At 39.7% G+C, this 21,212-nt stretch overlaps 1 protein-coding gene across 1 annotated transcript in view; it reads right to left on the bottom strand.

Annotated features, from left to right (window-relative positions):
• Window positions 1-21,212, bottom strand: part of LOC124631522 — a 66,948-nt gene that overhangs the window by 26,994 nt on the left and 18,742 nt on the right. Inside the window, exon 7 of the mRNA XM_047165961.1 lies at window positions 19,595-19,759. Within this exon, the coding sequence (XP_047021917.1) occupies window positions 19,595-19,759 (165 nt within the window). The remainder of the gene's footprint in view (window positions 1-19,594; window positions 19,760-21,212) is intronic.

Raw genomic sequence — 21,212 nt, 5'->3', positions numbered from 1 at the left:
AGAAACCATTATGTCTAATGAGAAAAACAGAAAATCTGGAGTTTTCACGGAATTAGCGGTTAGTCAATCGTACCGATAATAAACTTTTTATATTACTTCTTACAATACGAACCGACCTCATTAGTTGATAGAAAAAGGTTTTTCCTTTATTGGCTGATCTAGACGTGCAACACTGCATCGAAATGACAATTGGGGATTGACCTTCAATTGTTACCAATAGATTCTGATAATCATCCGTAGTGTCGGTGACTGCCGCCACTGCCGCCGGCTACCGGGTGGAAAATCCGGGTCGAATGTTCCAGAAAGAAGTTAGTACACAAGGCATAGTAAAAATGCTACAGCAGATCTAGTGTTTGACAGTTATACATAGATTTTTATGGACTATATTGGTAATATTTCTTTTGGTCATAGTCATGACTGACGATTGGCACTTAACGATTCTTCGTAGACGGCGCGATGCTGGTCGCTCCGCGTGCTGTCGTAATTGCAGCCATTAAGATGAGTCACGCTTAGCGACGCGCCGGAGCTCCGCCTATTTTATCAAACGCGATCGTTAGATCGACGCCTCTCTGCACACTTCTGTCAGTGTTCTTTGTGAAGAGTAATAGCTATTCATTAGATTTGAAAGAGATTGTAAATTGACGCTTTGTTGGTGTTTTTGGTTTTTGTCTTTCTAGGTACGTGTTTTGCATGTTGACCTTGACAGGTGGATGGTAGCCGGCCGGTGGGCACTGTGCAGAGTTGTTGCTGCAGCCGCAGAGAAAGCGCCGGTCGTTGTCGTTTCCGCGCGAAGGCCTCCAGTAATGGCGAGCCGAAGCCACGCTCCCCACGGATGACGTCAGCGCGACTAATTAGCAGGCAAGCGCACGCCACACGCTCATCCAGCAGTGCTTTGCGCAGCTCGCAGGAAATCGCCGCTTACATCATCTTGCTACGTGACCCGCCCGATATTCTATTGTCTATGAGGTTTACCAAAATAAGCACTGCTATACTATATTGTTCCTTTTAAGACCATTTTATTACTCAAGTTTAATAGTTAGACTAGATAGTCTTTTGAGTAACAAATGTACAGGCAATGGTATATCAATTCATCGAAAATTAGGTCGTCTCGTGTGAGTAAATGTCTGAACTGCATAGCAAAAAGAAGACTGAAAACAAACAGTTCGGCGACCACAAGACGCGACGATTGGCGCCTCCGCACATTGCGACGCTTTTGGTGTGGGCACAGTATGGTGAAGCGTGGATAAGACAATAATTTTCTGTACAGTCGAATAAGACTATCTGTAAAATTAATCCCGACATATTTGATATGGCACATGCAAATCAAAAACAGAGCTTTGTTAGTCAAATGTATTTTTGACATGAGTTTGGACCAATTTGTAGACAGAAGTTGAAGTTGGCAAAAATATCATCACACTTAAAATACCAGTTTGACAGTTTTTGCATGCAGGCAACACTTTGGCTATAAACCGTTCTGGGACTACACTAAAACTCCCCAAATAAACTTTAATAGGAGTACATACATTTCAATATCAATTTGTCAACGAGTGCTAATGTCGGGCCTGCGCCACAAATTGGCTTTAGTGGACACACGTAGTCTTTGCGGGCGTTCTGTATTCCGTCAAGGGGATACTGGGGCATCAATCACCCTCGACTCTTTTGAAGTGCGCCCCACGCCCGAATCGTTATTGACCAAAGCACCGTACCTACTATCAATCTTGTCACTTCTCCTCTTTCTAATAACATCTCGAGTGACAGACAAAATGAAATCTGCTACCGACTTGTTTTGGCAGACTATTTATTAGAAAATGTTGCTTCCTTCTAATCACACCCAGAACCTTTACTTTTTCAGAGGAGCAACAGAGCCTATAATTTCCTCTGCAGAGGTGCAAAGCCGCAATAAAACGGGGCGTGAAGGAACTCCTCTAAATATGGCGCGTTTATAAATAGCTCGTGACGAGCTCCAGAATGGAGATTTTGAGCGAAATAAGCCGGCAGGCGTACAGTGCCGAGAAATAAAATAAAATATCGCGTGACATATGAAAGCGCACTAATTTAAGTCCCCGACCGACGGAGGGCCAGTAAATCAAGCCGCTCCCGTGCACGAAATGTAAATATGGCCATGAGCGAGCACACCCCACATGCAACAACACCTCGGATCACGTTAATAAACCCGACACATGAATATTAATATTCACAAATTCACCGTCACGTATTCCAAGTCTAGGACTAAGACAAAACTAGAACAGAACAAGCACTGTAGAAAAATCATGAACATAATGCAAGTTGCATGCATTTGACCATTTGTTTTTTCTTAGACGATGTTTTTGTGCAATATGCAGTGGAATTAGAAACTTTCGAGTGATGTAAACTCTTATCAGGATTACGTGTCATAACAGATAATGAATATTGCTAAAAACATTAAAATTTTATTGTATAACAATAAAGTGCAACAAGCTTTTTATCTATCGCTTCAATTTCTTCCGTATTTCGTGGTAACGTGGTCTTAACATGTACGGATTACATAATTATTACGGAACCAGTATCTACGAGGTGCGAGGTGCGGATAAATTAAGCGTGGCATAGAAGGGAGGTAAGTTGTAGCATGCCAGCAGCTACAAGCCACGTGTGGAACGCACGACTATTTTTAAGGAATGTAACACTTTCGTATAACTATAGATTACACGCCTTAAATCGGAAACAGTTTTACTTTCCCGAGGCACGCTTTTGTGTTGACTCCGCAGTGAGCTTCGTGAAAGAAAACAACCAAGACGTTAATGGTGTTCTTAAAATATGGTGTTTTGATAGCAGTTGATGGCAGTTCTGGATTTTTATTGTCATGTCTTTCCAGTTTGTTGATTTAAGTCCGACGTTGATTGTCACGGTAAAGAAGAACTTTTATAAATAGTCTTTTCTAATAATATTAATTAAACTAGCAGCATTTTATGATTTTAAATCCGCTAGGCACCTCCGTATGATTGTACTCACTTTAATATAAATTTTGGCAGTTTGCATAAATTTATTCTTAATTACTAAATCACGTTTTCGCCTCAGCATGTCCATGTGTAGTGAAACTGCAAAAAAAGACTGTTTAAATAGAGTTAATTTATATCGTGTTAGTCTGGAGTCGCAGTCACGACTCGCCTATACCAGACACCATTACTCACACGCGTATACAGTCCGATCGCGAACGGGATAAAGAGAACTACTTCATACAATATAAATAACATCGCACACAGTTATAACACATAGCTAATTAAATAATGTATAAACACTTTATATTTAAATAGCAGTGTGTATAAATAATAATACTTCAAAAATGTGTTGTTTCATCTAAATGATTTTCGAGTGCAAATGCCGCAATTATACTAGTCTCTTTGAGTTAGTTTAAGTGCGTAATAGTAGTAGTTATGCAGGTAGTTGTCGGCAGCAATTAAAACTGTGATCCACTTCAGTACACTAATGAGCGGCCCAGGCTCCCCTCGCGCCGTGGAAGCTGCCTCCACTCCGTTTGTTAACTATAAAGCCAATTAATTTAAACGTTCGCACCGCCAGTTGCTTTCCACCTTCTTTTACGAATAAGCAGTAGAAAGCTTGCCATTTTGTTTATTGTTTATCGATGACTAAGACAGAGAGGAAAGCCGATCCGTGCTCGCGTGCCAGGCCGCTACAACGACTTGGCTAAGATGATCCTCTTCATTGTAAGTGTATTTTCACAATTGTTCGAGAAACACTTCAATAATCGTTGACATTACTTGGCTTTTTTGCTTATTTAGGCGCTTCATTTAATATTATATTAGGTTGAAGTCTACGTGGAGCTCGTAATCGATAGGAATAGTCGCGCCGGGGGACATTTCCTCACGTAGCGAGTCTATTGCCAGCCCTCATTCAGGGAACGGTGGCTACGTGCATGCAATCTACAATATGCACCATCACCCATGGGCAGTACAAGGCTTAATAGCAGAATAAATTCGCAACAAATTAAACGAAACTTTGTGGCACAATGTGAAGAAAAATAAATGCTAATTCTGGAAATGTTGGCTCCGGCTCCAACTCATGTGCATTCAACGTCACGCCTACACATTGCAGTAAGCAATTCTTTTCAAGGACATGTATGTAAGTTGCCATGTATTTTTATGGTGGTTATAAAGCCCACCAACGCACTTTCTTTTATATAAGCACAGTAAGCTCAATGATAAATTAATGTACATGTTTCAGCCAAGGTAGAAGACAGGCCAGAATGGATGGGGAAGCCACCATATTGCGAATTCTATATAAATCTAAATTATAGTTTACTTAGTGTTGGTGGTAAAAACAAGTTTAACTTGGTGGATTTTATCATTTTTATAGCAGCCTCTATGTAACACATACGAGAAGAAAGTTACTTACGAAGAACTACGTACGGTGAAATGACAAAAACGAAAGCATCTAATTATACCACACACTCTCTATTATGGATAATCTTAAAGAGTATGCATAAAGGTGGTAGAAATTTGTTTGATGGGTGGAGATCACTTTGCGTGACGCTTGCTACGAAACATTGTAAAAGCGGTATAAGTGCGCGCAACATTGCAGTTTATATTTTATTTACATAAAGTCTAAATTACTGTACAAGTGGGCACTAGCCAACCTGGATGTTAACTAACGCGCGTGAATGAGAAATTAAGATCAGCGCGATAGTTGGGTGCTATTAAACAATACATGGAAATATCCAATCAATTATAATTACACTGGTGCTTAAACTAACAAGAATAGAATGATGTAGATATTGAAATCAGATTATAACTAAGGACTGGAACAAAATTATGGTATGTGTCTCGGCTAAGTCACGTGATTCTCGAGTTCTTTTTACAACAAGGAGGGAAGTGTTAAAAGTATTCATAGCAATCACATTGGCATCGCAAGGGAAGTAGGGATAGCATTTCGCACTTATTAACGACAATACAACTCCCACGAGAAATTCCCCGATTCAGGTGGGGTGGCAAACTGCAGGGGTCGCGATATTACACTGCCATTACAAAAACGTGTATTCTAGGTAATTCCATAAACTGCACTAAAATCGATATCGATGATAACATGTTCCCCGTATTAGAGGTATCAGTTGCAATGAGGTGTTCGATATCACACGCAATTGCTTGATAACAATGAGAGTCATTGCTGAAATTAGACGCGGTTCTATAGAATTTAGATCCAACTTAAATAATACCTAACTCTTACTGTCAAGAGGCACTTTACCTCCGAAAATATTGTCTTGTCATAGTCTACCAAGTAATTTCATTGCATCGCGGAAATAATCACATATAATTTACTTAAAATTGCAAGGTTGGTGTCATTCAGTATGTACAGATTTTAATATTTATAAAAATAAACAGGAACTGTTACTTTACATGCTGTTGACATGATGTGAAATCCAGATAGCCTCCGTAATAAGTGCCTCGGCGAATAACGAGGCAAACTTGCAAAGCGGACGTTTTCAAAGCGCTTTTTAAAAAGCCAGACTTAAAATAAAATTCAGTATATTTTCAGTGCAGGTTGCCCCAGGTCGGCTCTGCGTTCAGGTCGTATAATACAATAAGTTATTCATGATTGTAGGTAGTGTAGGCACGATATAGGCGCGGTGAGCGGCGCGCTCGAGGGTTGAAAGAGGTCAACGGCCGCGGCGAGACGTGACGTCACCCGCCCTACAGCTGTCTATGACGTCACCTCACCGCCCTGCGCGCAGTCACAACAAACCAAAGCGTGTTCTAGTCCCTAAACTTATGATTCAATCTCGCATCGGCTAACAATGTGGTTACCACATGTCCTCGTGTATGATATTAAAATTCGATATCGTGTGGTTACTTAGTCACATGACGTAAATGAACACTTGTGTCCCGATGAGAACTTGTATTAGATCCAATTTGGGCAGCTGATAAAACAAGGGCCTCACCAAATTGGTTTTTGCACTGATAATTAGGGCATTTGGTTCCTAACAACCAGGATCTAATCTGTGTTTGAAGGTTTTACAGGAAAATATTTATTATTTTAACAGAGAATTTATATAACGGAACCTGTTTAAAGATCCGCTTTTGCGACCACTCTTATCTCTGACTGTCATTCATTTTCTAAAGTAAAACGCTGTACAATACTTAAATACTGAGTTAAGTGATTAATTGACCGCATTGGCAAGACGAAACGCATTAAATGGAGATCAACAGCCATAGAAAGTACCGTAGCGGTGCCTAGCGGGATTGCCGTGATTTCTCATCATAACTGGCGAGCTCCGCCGTCTCACCCGCGCCCGGTAACACCGAATTGTGCTCTCGAATAGAGAATATTTCACGTGCAACTGTATCTAATGGCGGTACGAATACGAACGGTAATAGTCTGGGAATCCGGCCCACAAACAAAGTATTTAACATGCAGATACTAGATTATAACGAGCAGATAGCCTAAACAATGCCAGTACAGGCCAACAGCACTGGTATGCAAATGGCACAGAACAATGTTTAGACATTACAAAAACCCTCTCACTCGGAGAGTCGTTCACATGATCGCACTCGAGTTTCCCAGAGGTCCCTATTAAAGATTTGAATCAGCTCAGTTCTCGCGCACTGTATGATTCATGGCTGCTGTTTTTGTAATAGCGCCGAATACCTACTGGAACGATGAGGCATCTTGAATACCATATTGCGCGGCACGCCTCGCAAAAAATAATACACAAAAGTATTACTCGCATCTGACAGAACTGGGTAGCAATCATTTTATTTTGCATTGAAAGTTCTACAGTGATACTGGGTTTCTTTTTATTCTTGTTTTTAATATAGCTTGTAATCCATAAGAATGATTTAGTATCGCTTTGACGAAAGTTTGAAGTGGAATATTGAGTGCTTGGCTTGGCGATTAGCCGTAGATTGAAGTCTGTGTGAACCGCTACGTAGACACGTTTCGTGGAGGCTGAGAGGCATTAGCGGCGATCGATCAGGTGGTCTGCATTACGACAGCTCAATAGGACATACATCTGTCTCGTGCAGTCTGGCCGGGTTGGCGCAATGGGGCCGATTGCACCAGCGCCGATATATCGCTAGAAAGCCACATGTCGCCAGATATGGTTCAACTCATTGCAACATAAACAATGCTTGTTTATGTTTTGACTTCTCCAACAGGTTTCCCATTTTCTTTTCGGGAAGATAGGTTTCGAAAAATAATACACTTTTCCAACTACATATGTAATTTGGAGTATGTCGTGGAGATTTATAGAATAACTGTCATTGTTGTCACCGGGGTTCGGACTTAATTTGATTACCTAATGAATTGGATTTGGTCTGTACTCGCGCAAGTAAGTTTTATTCCTTTTGTACAAACATAAAAAAATGATTTTTTATTTATTAGCTGACGTTTGCAACTCTTTCAAGTAAAGATCATCATCTCATCTTAATTCAGAACGAGAAGTAATTATGAATTTTAAACTGATGAAAGTATGTTAGCAGATGTTATGAGATGATTAGTTGGTACATTAGTTGCACATTCGGTGTGTAGTGTAAATTAGATACAACACAACGTACATCAGAATCAGGTTGCATGTATGAAACTGTTACGTGTTGGTGAATTGCTGATCATCGTAACGGCTCCAATCCTTCCGCTAGCCGGCTATGCATGTTCACGATACGACACGACTTTATAATTAGAAACTTTTACTATGCAAAAACTGAAGCAGAATTCCAGATGACGCGATTTTTGTCGCGCGACATTTTATTATCAAGTACACAAACATAATAAAGCACGCGATTCGCAAGCCGGTGTTCGCAACTCTCTATTAGAAGATGACTGCGCGTTCAGAGAAACTTTATAGCATAAAGTGTAGCTCAGACTTTCCGATAAAATGATGTAAAATTGTACAGAATTAGAGTGAGTTATTCATAGTGGAGCAGAAACACGCAGAACAAGCGCGAAATGGCATTAAGTCCGTCTTGCAATAATCCCATTTCCACGGTAGGTTCGTAGACCTCCGCTGACGGCGGCCGTGGTGCGGCCGGCAGTCCGGCACGCGGCGACCGGCCATCATGCTCCGTGCTACTTGCTACCCACTTGGCGCTTGCGTGATCGCGCCTCTGCCCAACGGGAATTACATTAATTAATCTAATCGAAAACTAACCATTCACTGCGACCGTGTGTTATGCCACCCTTAGCTACAAACTTGCTATTTAAGGGATTAACTTAATTAATGAGCGATGCCTTTCATGCAGAGACGCTTTCACGCAGTTTTAGGCTTCTGTTTAAAAAAAATCATAAATGATGGCGCATACGCACTTTTCACCACAAAAGGAATTTACCTATGTAGCTCTCTTTTGTCTTTGCACCTGAAAAAGTTGTTTTCACAATATTCTCATCATAAATTCCACACATTTATACTTGATAATAATTCCATTGAAAATACCTATAATAGTTATATAAACAATTAGTGTGTATAATATAATAGGCATTATTAAATAATTACAAAGGCAGAATACCTATTGTGTATTCCTAATTAAAACTTAGACAATGAGTTTCTCTTATAGGCTGGCAGCTATAGTTCGGCCATTCAGAGAATGCGTTCCTGACACGTCGCGATTGAACTGACGACGTAACTTTGCAATGGCGTTGCAGTTACGATAAAAATATTTTTGCTGGTTGTTTACCGTTTTAACAATTGAGGAGCATTAAAACAACATTATTATATCAATAATCAATGAATGTAGTTACGTCGTCAGTTCAATCGCGACGTGTCAGGAACGCATTCTCTGAATGGCCGAACTATAACAGTCAAACATCATAGAACTATAGATGAGCTAAAAGTGGCGACAATCATTATGAACCAAGCACTGTAAGTTTAATTTAAAAAAGCACAACGAAGAGGTTATGTGAAAAGCCGGCCGGCCGGCGGCGGCTAGGTACCGGCGGCGGGCGGGCGGGAGCGCGGGGCGCGGCGCGTGGGTGTGACGCTGTCTAGAGGCTAGACTCACATGTATCAGCACAGGGGTGCAAGTGCCGCTGCTCCTGGGCGGGCGGAGTCACTAAACTGAACGTCACGGGTGGGTCGCGAGGCGTACGGTATCGCGGTGGCCGTTCGCGCGGCCGGTGTCTCGGGGACTGGCGAGTGGTGCCGCGCGAGCCCGGTGCAGCGCCCCAGCGCACCCCGCCGCCCCCCCGACGCCCGCACTATGCGCCCTCCAGATGCTACTGCCTGTCGCCGTTCACAGAAACCTCCAGAATCCAATGCATGCTAAACCAATTTTCAAGCTGTCCTAAATTATCTATCATCAGAAAATGATGGAGTTTTCAAAAATTTCTTGATTTTACTATGGGATTTGACTGTAAAATGACAGTGAACATATACAATGGGTATGTATGTTAACATTTGTTTATATACGTAACAATGTAGTTTAGCTTAAAACAGCAGTAGTAATCTGCGACGATAGAATAAGGCTAACATCAGCGACGGAAGATGGCGACCATCAGGCGACGACCCCGGCGGCCACGCTCCGCCGCGCCTTGCGCCGCGCCGGCTCGCCGAAACTTCGCACTTCACTTTTCTACAAGGAACAGTTCAAAGGCGCAAGCCGTGAAATTACCGCAAAACTGACGTAACCACGATATTTAGCACAACAACTGCAAAAACTAGCATTTTGAATGAATGCTAAGATGACAAAATAATACAAAGCAAAGATTTGAGAAGCATCTGAAATTATTTAAGCAAGTAGACAGAATAGTAATTCAGTAAAGTAAAATCTCCCAATAGGTATATAATATTTTGCTTGCCAATAATTCCGAAAGTGACGAATTCGAAATCAATTCTAGTTTAATATTCTTCCGCAGTTTGACATGCAAAATCCAATCTAGATTAGCATCTAACAAGTAGTTGCAAACGTACAAGTGCCGTGTATAACTTGCATTAAATTACCTCGAAGTCTACTCTCATGGAACAATTAGCCTTTCTAAAGCCTTGCTTTCGCTAAATCCAAAAATAAAATGTAAGCAGTTTTTGCACAAGCAGAAAATTTCTTTTGACATGAGTGATTGATCGGAAGAAGCATTGTGACTAAGTAGAGGGAACAAAATAGGATGCATCATGGCAATTGTAGTGTCAGTTATTGAACGCTGTTGGTTATTAAGTATTCTGGGATTAACCAATCTGGTAAACAATGGAGACATTACGAGTTGTCCGGATAAGGTGAAGTTTGGTCCACATCGAGTCGTGCTGAATTCTGAATCAGGCAGCGATGCTCGCAGTGCGGTTGACTCCACGCCTCATAAATGTCTAGTTGGAGATATTATACTTATAGTCGCGATGATGAGTCACGTCGGCATGATTCCATACAACTTTTGCATGGAACATCGGTAGGGACATATAGCTTACTTTCTGTCAAATCTTTGAATGCACTACGCACACCTGCTGCAGGAAATAAGTGTCCAAATTCATGTTTTATTGACTGTCAATATGATTTAAAATGTATGAAATTGGACTGTAAGCTATTCAATTAATAGCGACTTGTCTATATGATAACATTTCTGTACAGTTAGTTAGGCGGATGTCACGGCGTCTTTATTTAGTAGCGATAGCCTCTGTCGCCAATTATGGGACATTACTCATGCGTGTGTTATTTATTAATAAGTGTAAGTAACAGCATACTTAAATAATATACCTATAAATAGTTTGAATATTGGCGATAACCCTATGTTTCGCATATCTGCCATCGGTCTCCTGAACGATGACTTTTACATCTGTAATAATTTGGAGGCCGATCGTACAAAAATTGTTCGGTCATTCAACTGGCGTTCGCAAAAACAACAGTCTATTGTGGAAGTGCGTCGCACGAACCGTATCGTGGTGGCAAGCGCACACATGATGTTAGCAGTGCTGGCCAAAAATATACCTAATGTAACAGAAATTAGGAGCTTCTTGAAACTGATGAAGGTTTGTATCGCGAAGATCCAGTCCATCCTACAAAATGTAGGAGGATTTCGTTCCAAATTCAATAAACCGCAAGCCGCACTCACCGGAGGATCGGTTGTCAGATTACACCGTCTGGTACTGGCAGCACAATAGCGAAGAGCAAAGACGGATCAAACCGAACTGAGCTTGGACAAACACAGACTGTTTAGCAAACTAGTACCATTCCATGCAAATGTATTTGACAAAAACTTGCCTGCCTTATTCGAAAATAAAAAGCCGACCGTATATGTAGTGGCTGCGGCGGATATTAATTTATAGCAGATTATGCTGTGAAAGGAACGATGAGTTGAGGCGCATGACTTTGCAGCGTGTAATTATTTTTCTGTTTACTTTGACGTTAATCTATGGGAAGCTAAAAGAAAGAAAAATATCCAGTTTAATATTCTAGTTGAAAATTAAGACATCGTTTACAGTTTTTTATTTATTTATTTTATTTTTTATTTATTAATTTATTTTTTATATATTTTATTGAAACCATTAATCAGTCGTCGAAGAGTTGATTTTGGGTACAATTAGGATACATTGTGCCCCAATACTAATATTTGCATAACTTGAGTGGATTGGTTACAGCACATAAATTAATTTAAAATAATTAAGCACAGGGAAATGACGTAAGTGGACGAATGCAGCCGAGCTATGCTGGGAGTGGGCGCGATGCATTCTACAGCATTGTTCATGTGTGAACTCAATTAGATAGTTTCGCTCTTCGTGACAGACTTACATGTCAACGACGACGCTATAGCAGGACTAATTGGCAAAGAAGACTAACGTGATAACTCCACCTAGACTGGTGCACAGACTACTTCGTAAGCCCGCCCACTTTCTCCTCTACACCATGTAAACTGAGCTTACATTACGTTTCAACACATTACATGTCGTTAACCTCTATACAAATCAGTGTTTACATTACTAACGCACCTCTACTTAAAACATCAAGTAAGTGCTAATCAACACTTCACAGAGCTGCAGGTATACTGCAGTTAATAAATAGCTAGTCGTTAGGCACCATCAAATTTAATGTGAGCTACTACGATATAGCGGCTTCCATTTGTTTTATTCAGGATACAGGTGTAATGCTATATCATTGGAAGCTACAAAAGGGATGGCTTTTTTTATAAACATATAATTTCCTAACGTAACGAAGATGTCACAAAATTCAGCTACAAATTAACAGATGATTAAGGGATAATATTAGCATTAGGGTCGAAGCACCTGACAGCGATGTAACGAACCCGAAGGGACTCGGTCGGATAAAACGATTGTATAACCCGAGTAGACAGGTCGCGGCCAGTGTCGTATCTGATCCGCAATTCCATTACATAATTTATGGAGGGATTTGTTGCCCTGTTGTCCGCCAGCAAATGTATTCGAATACCGTGTTTTCATAGGAAAATCGGTCCCATCTCAGTTCGGTTCTAACATCTCAGAATAATTCATGAGCGGTCGTCGAAACGGATTATGTTACTTAATAAAATACTGGTAGTAAAGAAAATTTACAACGGATTCACGAAGCGTAATGAAAGTATGGTTCTGTGATAGTAAGGTATAAATGTGAGTAATATTTAAAAGCGCTGAGATCTCTAAAGGCCTAGCAAAAATCCTCTTTTGAAAACTTTAAAAAGATATGCGACAGACTTTATAGAGATGTTGATGACATAATGTTGGCCAGGTCAGCGTATGAAACGTAGCGCGCACAAAATGGTTGTAGCATATGATCACGCCTATCATAATGTGCAATCTTGTTGTCACTGATATCGTTAGTGATATGAAACAGCGAGCGACTACGCCACCCACGTGGCCCGGAACTCCGGAATGAGACGCTGTACATTTGGCTGCCATCCAACATACAATTTACGACGAAGTAAAATTAAAATGTGCAATGTTTCCATACAACGTCATCAGCTATGAACGTAGTTATAGTCATCACGATGATTTTACACTTTTATTTAAATTCTGCATACGACTTAAGCCCACGGATCCACATAGCCCGCATAAATTGCGCCAGTGTAATCCCCCGTTATTCGATTGAAAGGATTACGGTGTTCTTTATCAGCCCTCGGAAGGGGACCGCGGTTGTAATGACAAAAAAAACACGCTTTTTATAGAAAACCGAACTAAAAAATAGAAAATAAATTTAAATTAAGAAAATAGTGTTCAAAATTTCAATGAATATAAATTAATAATAGTGTGAATACAAAAAATATATTAAAAAAAAAGCGTGGGGTGCATGGTGTCAATAGTTATAAATATTTTATTGACAGATATGAGTAGAGTGATTTTCATTTCGATAATACCTTAAAAAGCACCCCACGCTTTTTTTTTAATATATTTTTTGTATTCACACTATTGTTAATTTATATTCATTGAAATTTTGAACACTATTTTCTTAATTTAAATTTATTTTCTATTTTTTAGTTCGGTTTTCTATAAAAAGCGTGTTTTTTAGTTTTTTTAAAACTATTATTTATTTTCTACTTTTTAGTTTTTTTGTTTAAAGCTTTTCAGTGATACGAATAGTTATCACTATCCATACAAGTGGGAAGTTCTCATCAATACAAAGAATATAAGTCCAAACGAGGTATTTTACATATTCAGTTGTAGAGTTCCCTCGTCTTTCTCTGGTCTCCATCATCAGGTCAGCTCCCAACCTTCACTGTTGCAAAGGTCTTGTCAATACAAATAATTTAAGCCCAAACACGAGGTAGTTTACATATTCAGTTGTCGAGATCCCTCGACTTTCTCTGGTCTCCATCATCAGGTCAGCTCCAAACCTTCACTGTCGCATAGGTCTTGTCAATACAAATAATTTAAGCCCAAACACGAGGTAGTTTACATATTCAGTTGTCGAGTTCCCTCGACTTTCTCTGGTCTCCATCATCAGGTCAGCTCCAAACCTTCACTGTTGCATAGGTCTTGTCAATACAAATAATTTAAGCCCAAACACGAGGTAGTTCACATATTCAGTTGTCGAGTTCCCTCGACTTTCTCTGGTCTCCATCATCAGGTCAGCTCCAAACCTTCACTGTTGCATAGGTCTTGTCAATACAAATAATTTAAGCCCAAACACGAGGTAGTTCACATATTCAGTTGTCGAGTTCCCTGGACCCTCTCTGGTCTCCATCATCAGGTCAGCTCCAAATCTTCACAGTTGAATAGTGCTTTTAGGCGTACACCTGAGTGTCAAGTTTTTACCCTATGTATGCCTACAACTTTCGAAGGTTGCCCTCGATTTCTCAGGTTTCCATCATCAGATCCTGACCTGATGACTATGGGACCAACTGGCAGCTATTTCGAGTCGAACAAAAAAAGAATCACGTAAATCGGTCTATAAACCTCGGAGTAATCGATGTGTATGTGTAACCTCCTCCTTTTTGGGAAGTCGGTTAAAAATGGAATAATTTTATCAAATTAGTGTATTGTCATCGGTCCTCAATAAATCTACAAAGTTTGAACGAAATCTGGCCGTTTAAAGTGGGTCAAAATCGCGCCCAAAGAAGTCGGTTACAAACATACAAACATACAGGTGAAGCTAATAAAAAGCGTGTAAAAAGAGACAAATTGAGGAAGTCAGACCTTCCTTTCACAAGGAATGAATGTTTTAATTTGCACTGGAGCTGTGCTATTTGCTAAGCCGACGGATTAATAGGTCAGCAAAATTATACAATGGTACAGAAATGAAATATCAAAGTTATTTGCAATGGTAATGGCTACAGGAATATCAATATATACAAGAGAATAAAAATAGCCATTTAAAGGAAAAACTATTTATGTTATTTTATTTGTATAGAAAAACTTTTCTATTGTCATCGTTTGAATAACATAAATGTCTAAATAGAGAAACTATTAGAACGCCCTAACTTTCCGCGCTTTGTGTAAAAGATACATCGCGTATTCAAACTTTATCAAGAGACTCTTAATGTATTCTAAATACATTTGTAATTCTAAGATGGCAAGTGTAGTGTGTAGTGCCGTGGCAAGGGCTAGGGTTCCACAATAAAAGTGCGGATGTCAAAGAGACGGGCGGGTGTAACGAGCACAGCCCTCGTGAACAAACTCTGCACTTTTATTGCGGACGCACCCTCATGCAGCGAGACCACTCGACTGCGAAATACATAATCATTACAGATAAAGCATCCCTTCGACAATATTGTGGCAAGTGCACTGAATTATTAAAAAAATGTTTTTGTATTATGAATTGTGACCAGTATTTTTTTCCTTCTTTATTTTATTAGACCTCGCAAGACTTGGTTTATCCTGCTTCTATCTATTTTTAGTGTGGTTATACTAAAAATAATCAAGTGGTAGGTGTGATGATGAGCATGCCATTAGTGAAGCGAGGCATGCGCCGGTCACCGTCCGCCGTGTTTACAATGCAAATCATCGAGCGTCGCCTGCGCACGTCGCTCGCGCAAAACTCGCTAGTCGCATCCAACCGGCCGACATGACATGTGGAGCGAAACTACCCACTATACTTTCGTAGGGAACAAACGTACAAATCATATACACTTTCGACTGTACTAAGAAAGTATAATGAAATACATTTAATTAAGAAATAGACTGAAGGGCTTTCTAGTAACGTCATAGCAACAGCCAACAACGCATATATTGAGTTTTTACGATCAAAGATGGTATCGCGCAAGGCGCGTGGCGTTGCGAATTTAAATCAATGCATCTAAAGCGAATGATTTTCTCAGAGCAATTAGAATTGTTGAGTACTTTTTACGGTCCATTCTAGCGAAGTAACCAAAGATGTAGGAAAGGGTCGTTCTTGTCTACAATCTCTAGCCGTACATGCTAATGAGCTCGCAATAGTCCACGGCTTGTTTAGCAACTAGGGCTTACTCTCATTAATCAATACACATTTTTCTCTTTTAAACGCTGCGTTTATTTATATGTAATTTTCTTTTGGAAACTCCAAACAATTTTACACGCCAGTGTGACAGAGTAATTGTCTAAGCGTACAATTATCTTTATTAACTGTATTTAGGCCGGCAGTTCCTGTAATAACCTTAACGACATTACAAGTCTCTTAAAACATATACTGTATGTATGTGTGAATGACACATCAACGACCTGAACCATACAACGGTAGGTAAATGGTGTTAAAACGGGCACAGTTTAACGTTTGGTAGAGTGGAGATAATTGCTAATAGGAGAGGTGTTCAAAGAATGTCTGTTTTCACATGAAGCCATCTTTTTGGTTGCTTTTCAATGTTAAAAATTAATTTATTCTGTACAAATTTAAAGTCGTCTTTAAAATTTTAGACATCTATGGGAACCTAACATTTTCTTGCCTGTTTCTTAAAGAGCCTCTATTTTTTTTTTTGTTTTAAACTACTGCTACAGAAGTAATATGACTTACGACACCCAAAAACCGATTTGCAAAAACGACCACACAAGACAAGGAAGCGATTGTATGACGACTAGTCAGCAAATCACGATCTTAGTACAACAGCTAATGCCGTTACACCCATAAATAATGTTATGAAACGATACATCCGCGTGGTATCATATTCCTAACGAGATAATGAATGAAAGTTGGCAGATAACGAGGAGTTGTCCAACAGTGTCAAGGTCAGCGTTGAGCCGCGGTGCCAACTAATACACAAACCAAACCACGCCGCGTCCACGCATACGTGATTTACAAGAACAAATATTTGTGTTTAGATAAGAAATTCGTGAATTGTTTCACATTCCTCCGGTCTCGAATGTGGCTAGAACCTAAATTATGAGGTAATAAATGGCACAATCAAAACGATAATTTTCATTTTGAAAAACATATATGTATATTAGCTTAAGTTTAAATAAACTTAACCGAACCACTATAAGTATTTTGATAAGTGTACTTGATTACCTGAGCTCATAAGCGACCCTAGTTTTTCTGGTATTCAATTAGTTTGAAGTAGGAACGGCTGAGGCAAAAATGCGCTGGTGCGTGCCTGTCCACCCAGCGTATCAATTGTTTATCGCTCTATCAACATCAACACAATGTTATCGAGCGGGCATCGCGCCGACAGGCCGCGGCCCGAACAGCCACACACGATTTGCACCCAATTTAAGAAGCATTCACAACACACCTAATTAAACAACAATATTATACAGCATGATTTGTTCCAACAACCCCGCTAATAACAAATGTCAACATAAATTCTCTTGCATGACAGGCGACTATTAAGTTTCCATGCGAATAGTATTGCAAGCGGAGAAAGTGTTACGAGAGGACTAACATCTGACCAATGACACAAAAAGCCTACTTCGATGAACATAAGGGTCAAATATAAACCTTGATATTTCGCAATAAGAGCTATATTTAAAATAACCATAATGGACAGTGCCTTAATACCAAAGCCCTGGGGTGTATTAGTGACGAGTGGCCTCCCCTATTTGAATACGCCGCTCGCGACAGTTTAAACATTTAAATCGCTTAATCCAATGAGACGAGTCTGCTGTCCATCGGAGCATAAAACTAAAAGGACAGGAGGATTTGAGATTTGATACAAGTGAGTAAACCAATCGCACAAACGAACTAGAATTCGCAACGAATGAGATCATAGATTTCTTCACTGGAAAGTTAATTATAACGAGAATAGATTGCATATTATCGTGAATTATTTCCTGTTCGGTTTTCTGTTCTCTTTATAATTTTAGAGCAATAGGAAACTGGTGTATTTACATGCAGTTTAGAAAAGTAATAATTAGAAAGGCTTCGTATCGGTGTCGGGGGAAGGCGGGCGCGCAGGCAGGGCTGCAACAGGGGGCAAAACAAAGTATCCAATTTCTCCACTTCCCCACTTCCGACGCAATTACGACACAATATTGTGGGGCTGTGGCGGCGCGGCCTGACCGCAGCCCGACTGAAATCTAGGCACCGCAGCAATCTCGTTACGGAACATAAAATACACTCTTATTGTTCGACCGGTTTTTTTCGCAAGACCTATCGAAACAAAGAAACCTGTGCGCGTACCTAAGTACCGGCGCTACATCTACAGCTGTTTGCTTTACGTTTCACTTCACTTCGCCGGTAATCACACCAAACATTCTTCTTCATACTTTGACCACAACAAAAGGTATTAATAGATCTAAAACAATATGATACTGAAGCTCAAAGTCATACAAAACTAACAATAATAATTCTAGGAGACTTTCACAAGTTTCTAGATATCTCATCTAGATTCTCGATTCCTGAAGTTTTCCCTGAACCTTCTACCCTAACAGACATATTTACAACCGAAATCACTATGTTAATAAAATATAATAAGCTTAACCGAAATATAAGATTAATTAAGATATTTGTTAAGTACAGGGTCAATAGAAGCGACAGTTGTCGGGTTACATTTAGAGGGGTCCCCTCTGACAAAAGCGTTGATAATGTAACACGATGACAGGTTGGATTGTTATATTTTGGCGCATTATATATCACAGTCTAATCTGCAATGACAAATTAATAAAAATAGCACACACCATACAATGCTATGAATTAAGATTTTTACATTGTATTCACATACATTACATTACAAGTGTCTACAAAGACATAGTTTCCAGGTTTCCAGAGGCTTTAAACGCAGAACTTTTAAAGCTTTCATTATACCCAAGCGGGGATATTGTGCTAATTGCAAAACATCCTTAGCGCTTATACTCAAGAATAATTAATATAACACAGCTCACAGAAGCCCTGTTTGTTCCATAGTGGTACAATACCAACTTTCATATTTACAAACAAAAGAAAAATTCTTTTGAACAACGTGAAAGCTCTTATCGCCGTAAGCGTCGCGTTAAAGACACTTCACACAGATTTGAGGGCGCCAAAGTTATTGTTCTAACCATAATACTTAGACCCTCCCCGAGCCCAGGCTGCGAGCTTCATCGAGCGGGAGAAACACGGGGGGATAATATGTGTCAAAGATCTCCTCTGAATGTTCCGACGAGGGCACTCGGTTCACGAGCGTACGCGTCATAATCATGTGACCCTTTATGACAACATAATCACACTTGATTCGTGCCAACCGATGCCGACAGCCAAATCGCTTTGTTACCTGATCTGTTGTCATTACGAGACAAAAATCGAACATCAATACTCATTAGTCGTTTGTGGACTCAAATAAAACAATGTTAATACAGCAATTCTGTAAATAGCTGAAGCGAATCGTTCGCTTACCTACTCATATTCATGACGAACTTACTTCAAGACCTTTTGGTTTACTTGTTTTGACGGCTAATTGTCTTTTATCCTGTCTAGTGAGTCGCGGTGACTCACGTTATTGTGTAAGCATGGGCTCAAGGTCGGCGCAGTGCGATTGATAGATAGGAAACCTGCATAATGTAAACGTACCTGTTTCAGGCGTAAATAATATTGCACACGTAAACGCACTCACACAACGCTTGCCAAATTGCACCAGGTGTTAGCAAATGCACATTTAGATAAAATCTGTGCAGCCATGTAAATAAACAGTGTCGTTAGTCGGCCGTTGCACAACTAAGCGTGTATTATTCTTATGCTTATGACACAAACGGTGTAATTAACATTGATTATGCGGGACAAACTTTTACAATACGTGGTGTGTATCGTTTTCGTCCTTGCAGCAACCTCTGCTCAATCTAGAAGAATTACATGCTAGCACTTACCAGGATCAGCAGCCAGTTGCCTATAAACAGCGAGAGCGACATCATCTTCGCTGACGAAGTCCCACAGCCCATCACAGGCTACCACCACGAAGTCTTCATCTCCATCCAGTTCGACAGTCGCGATCTCCGGCCGCGCCGTCACGTACGGCTTGTATTGTGCGTCACCTGGTCAATGTTAACATTTGAGTCATGATTGAAAGTGGGAACTATTATGGCGTACAAGGTCTTTTATTAAGCTCTTAATTAACAGTATTGCTAACTTGATTTGACGTTTGGTTCAGTAGATACAGCAGATTGAACTATTGGTGCACATTCTTTATCAAGTTTCTATGTCCTTTCATGTTTGGCTTATCTACAAAATGTCAAACCAAGCTTAGCAAATGAATGATCGATTATGCAATTATCAGTAATGTTACTTATGTATTTACAGGTTTGATGTTGGCAAGATTGAAATCACATTAAATGTTACACTGTTCTGTTCAAGTTTGTAAATGGTCATTATAACCCGTTTTGTAAATTACAAACGAAACCAAGAAATAACATATGAGAGCATGTGTGTCGTAAATTAAGCAATGCACTATTACATTATTTTGTAAAACGTGGTAATTTGCGGTTAAATCTAAGTATAAGCAAAGTTAACTCGGCAGTTTTAAACTACAGGTTACAGCTTACTATTAGCTTATCGCCTTCGTGCGCAATAATGGTTAACCTAACAACTTTAATGTGTAGTAAACAAAGTCTTGCGTAACCGCAGCCAAAGTGTAACATATTCTTTATGGAGTCCCTACAATGAGTATTAAAATTACAATAACGCTATAAAATTAGAAAATAAAACTTTGATGTGTGGCAGATATGGATGCGAAAAGAGTCGTTCGACATAAGAAAGATAATAATATGACAATAACGCCTTAAAGGTATGCCTTTTACATATACGGAACGCAATTTGATACAAGTACAAATGATCAAACAATAGACTACACTGAAAGTACATTTTATCCGATTACAATCAAGAAAACAGTTGCACAACATTAAAACTTAAACGTTCTACGCGAAATAAAAAAACGCAATTTCAAAATAGATACGAAAGGGCTCCGGAAGGGTATAACAGCGTGGCTTCAATATGAACATCAGACACAAGTCAATTCGCAGTCGACAAATCTGGCATGAAAATCTGAGGATAACTTGAGGACGGTGGTGAAAAGGGGGATAAAGTAAACGTTCCGGTATAATCTCCCACGGAACGCGAAATCGATGAGTCTTATCCCAATACGTGCGAAATACGGGCTCGGGCTGGATGTGAAGAAAATGTCAACATTATTATGTTACTATGCCGTCGTCGCCCTTTAGTGTCCTTGCTAGGGATGTATTTATCGACATTTATATTGAGAACTGAGAAACCTTACGATGTCAATTATTTAATGTAGATTGGTAGAAGTGCAACTACGAAATATCGATTTCAAAATAAAATCTAAACCTTTCTTGACAACAATAAATTTTCCTGGTATAGTACTTCCACACAAAAAAAATCGAAATTACTGCTTTCTTACTAGAAATTAAAATAACATAAGTAGACGATTGAATATCGACATCTGACAACAAATTTTCATTTGCCAAACTT

This window comes from Helicoverpa zea, chromosome 6 (assembly GCF_022581195.2).
Source record: "Helicoverpa zea isolate HzStark_Cry1AcR chromosome 6, ilHelZeax1.1, whole genome shotgun sequence".
Lineage (NCBI taxonomy): Eukaryota > Metazoa > Arthropoda > Insecta > Lepidoptera > Noctuidae > Helicoverpa > Helicoverpa zea.
The sequence above is the reverse complement of the archived record's forward strand: the minus strand, read 5'-3'. Positions and strand labels throughout refer to the sequence as shown.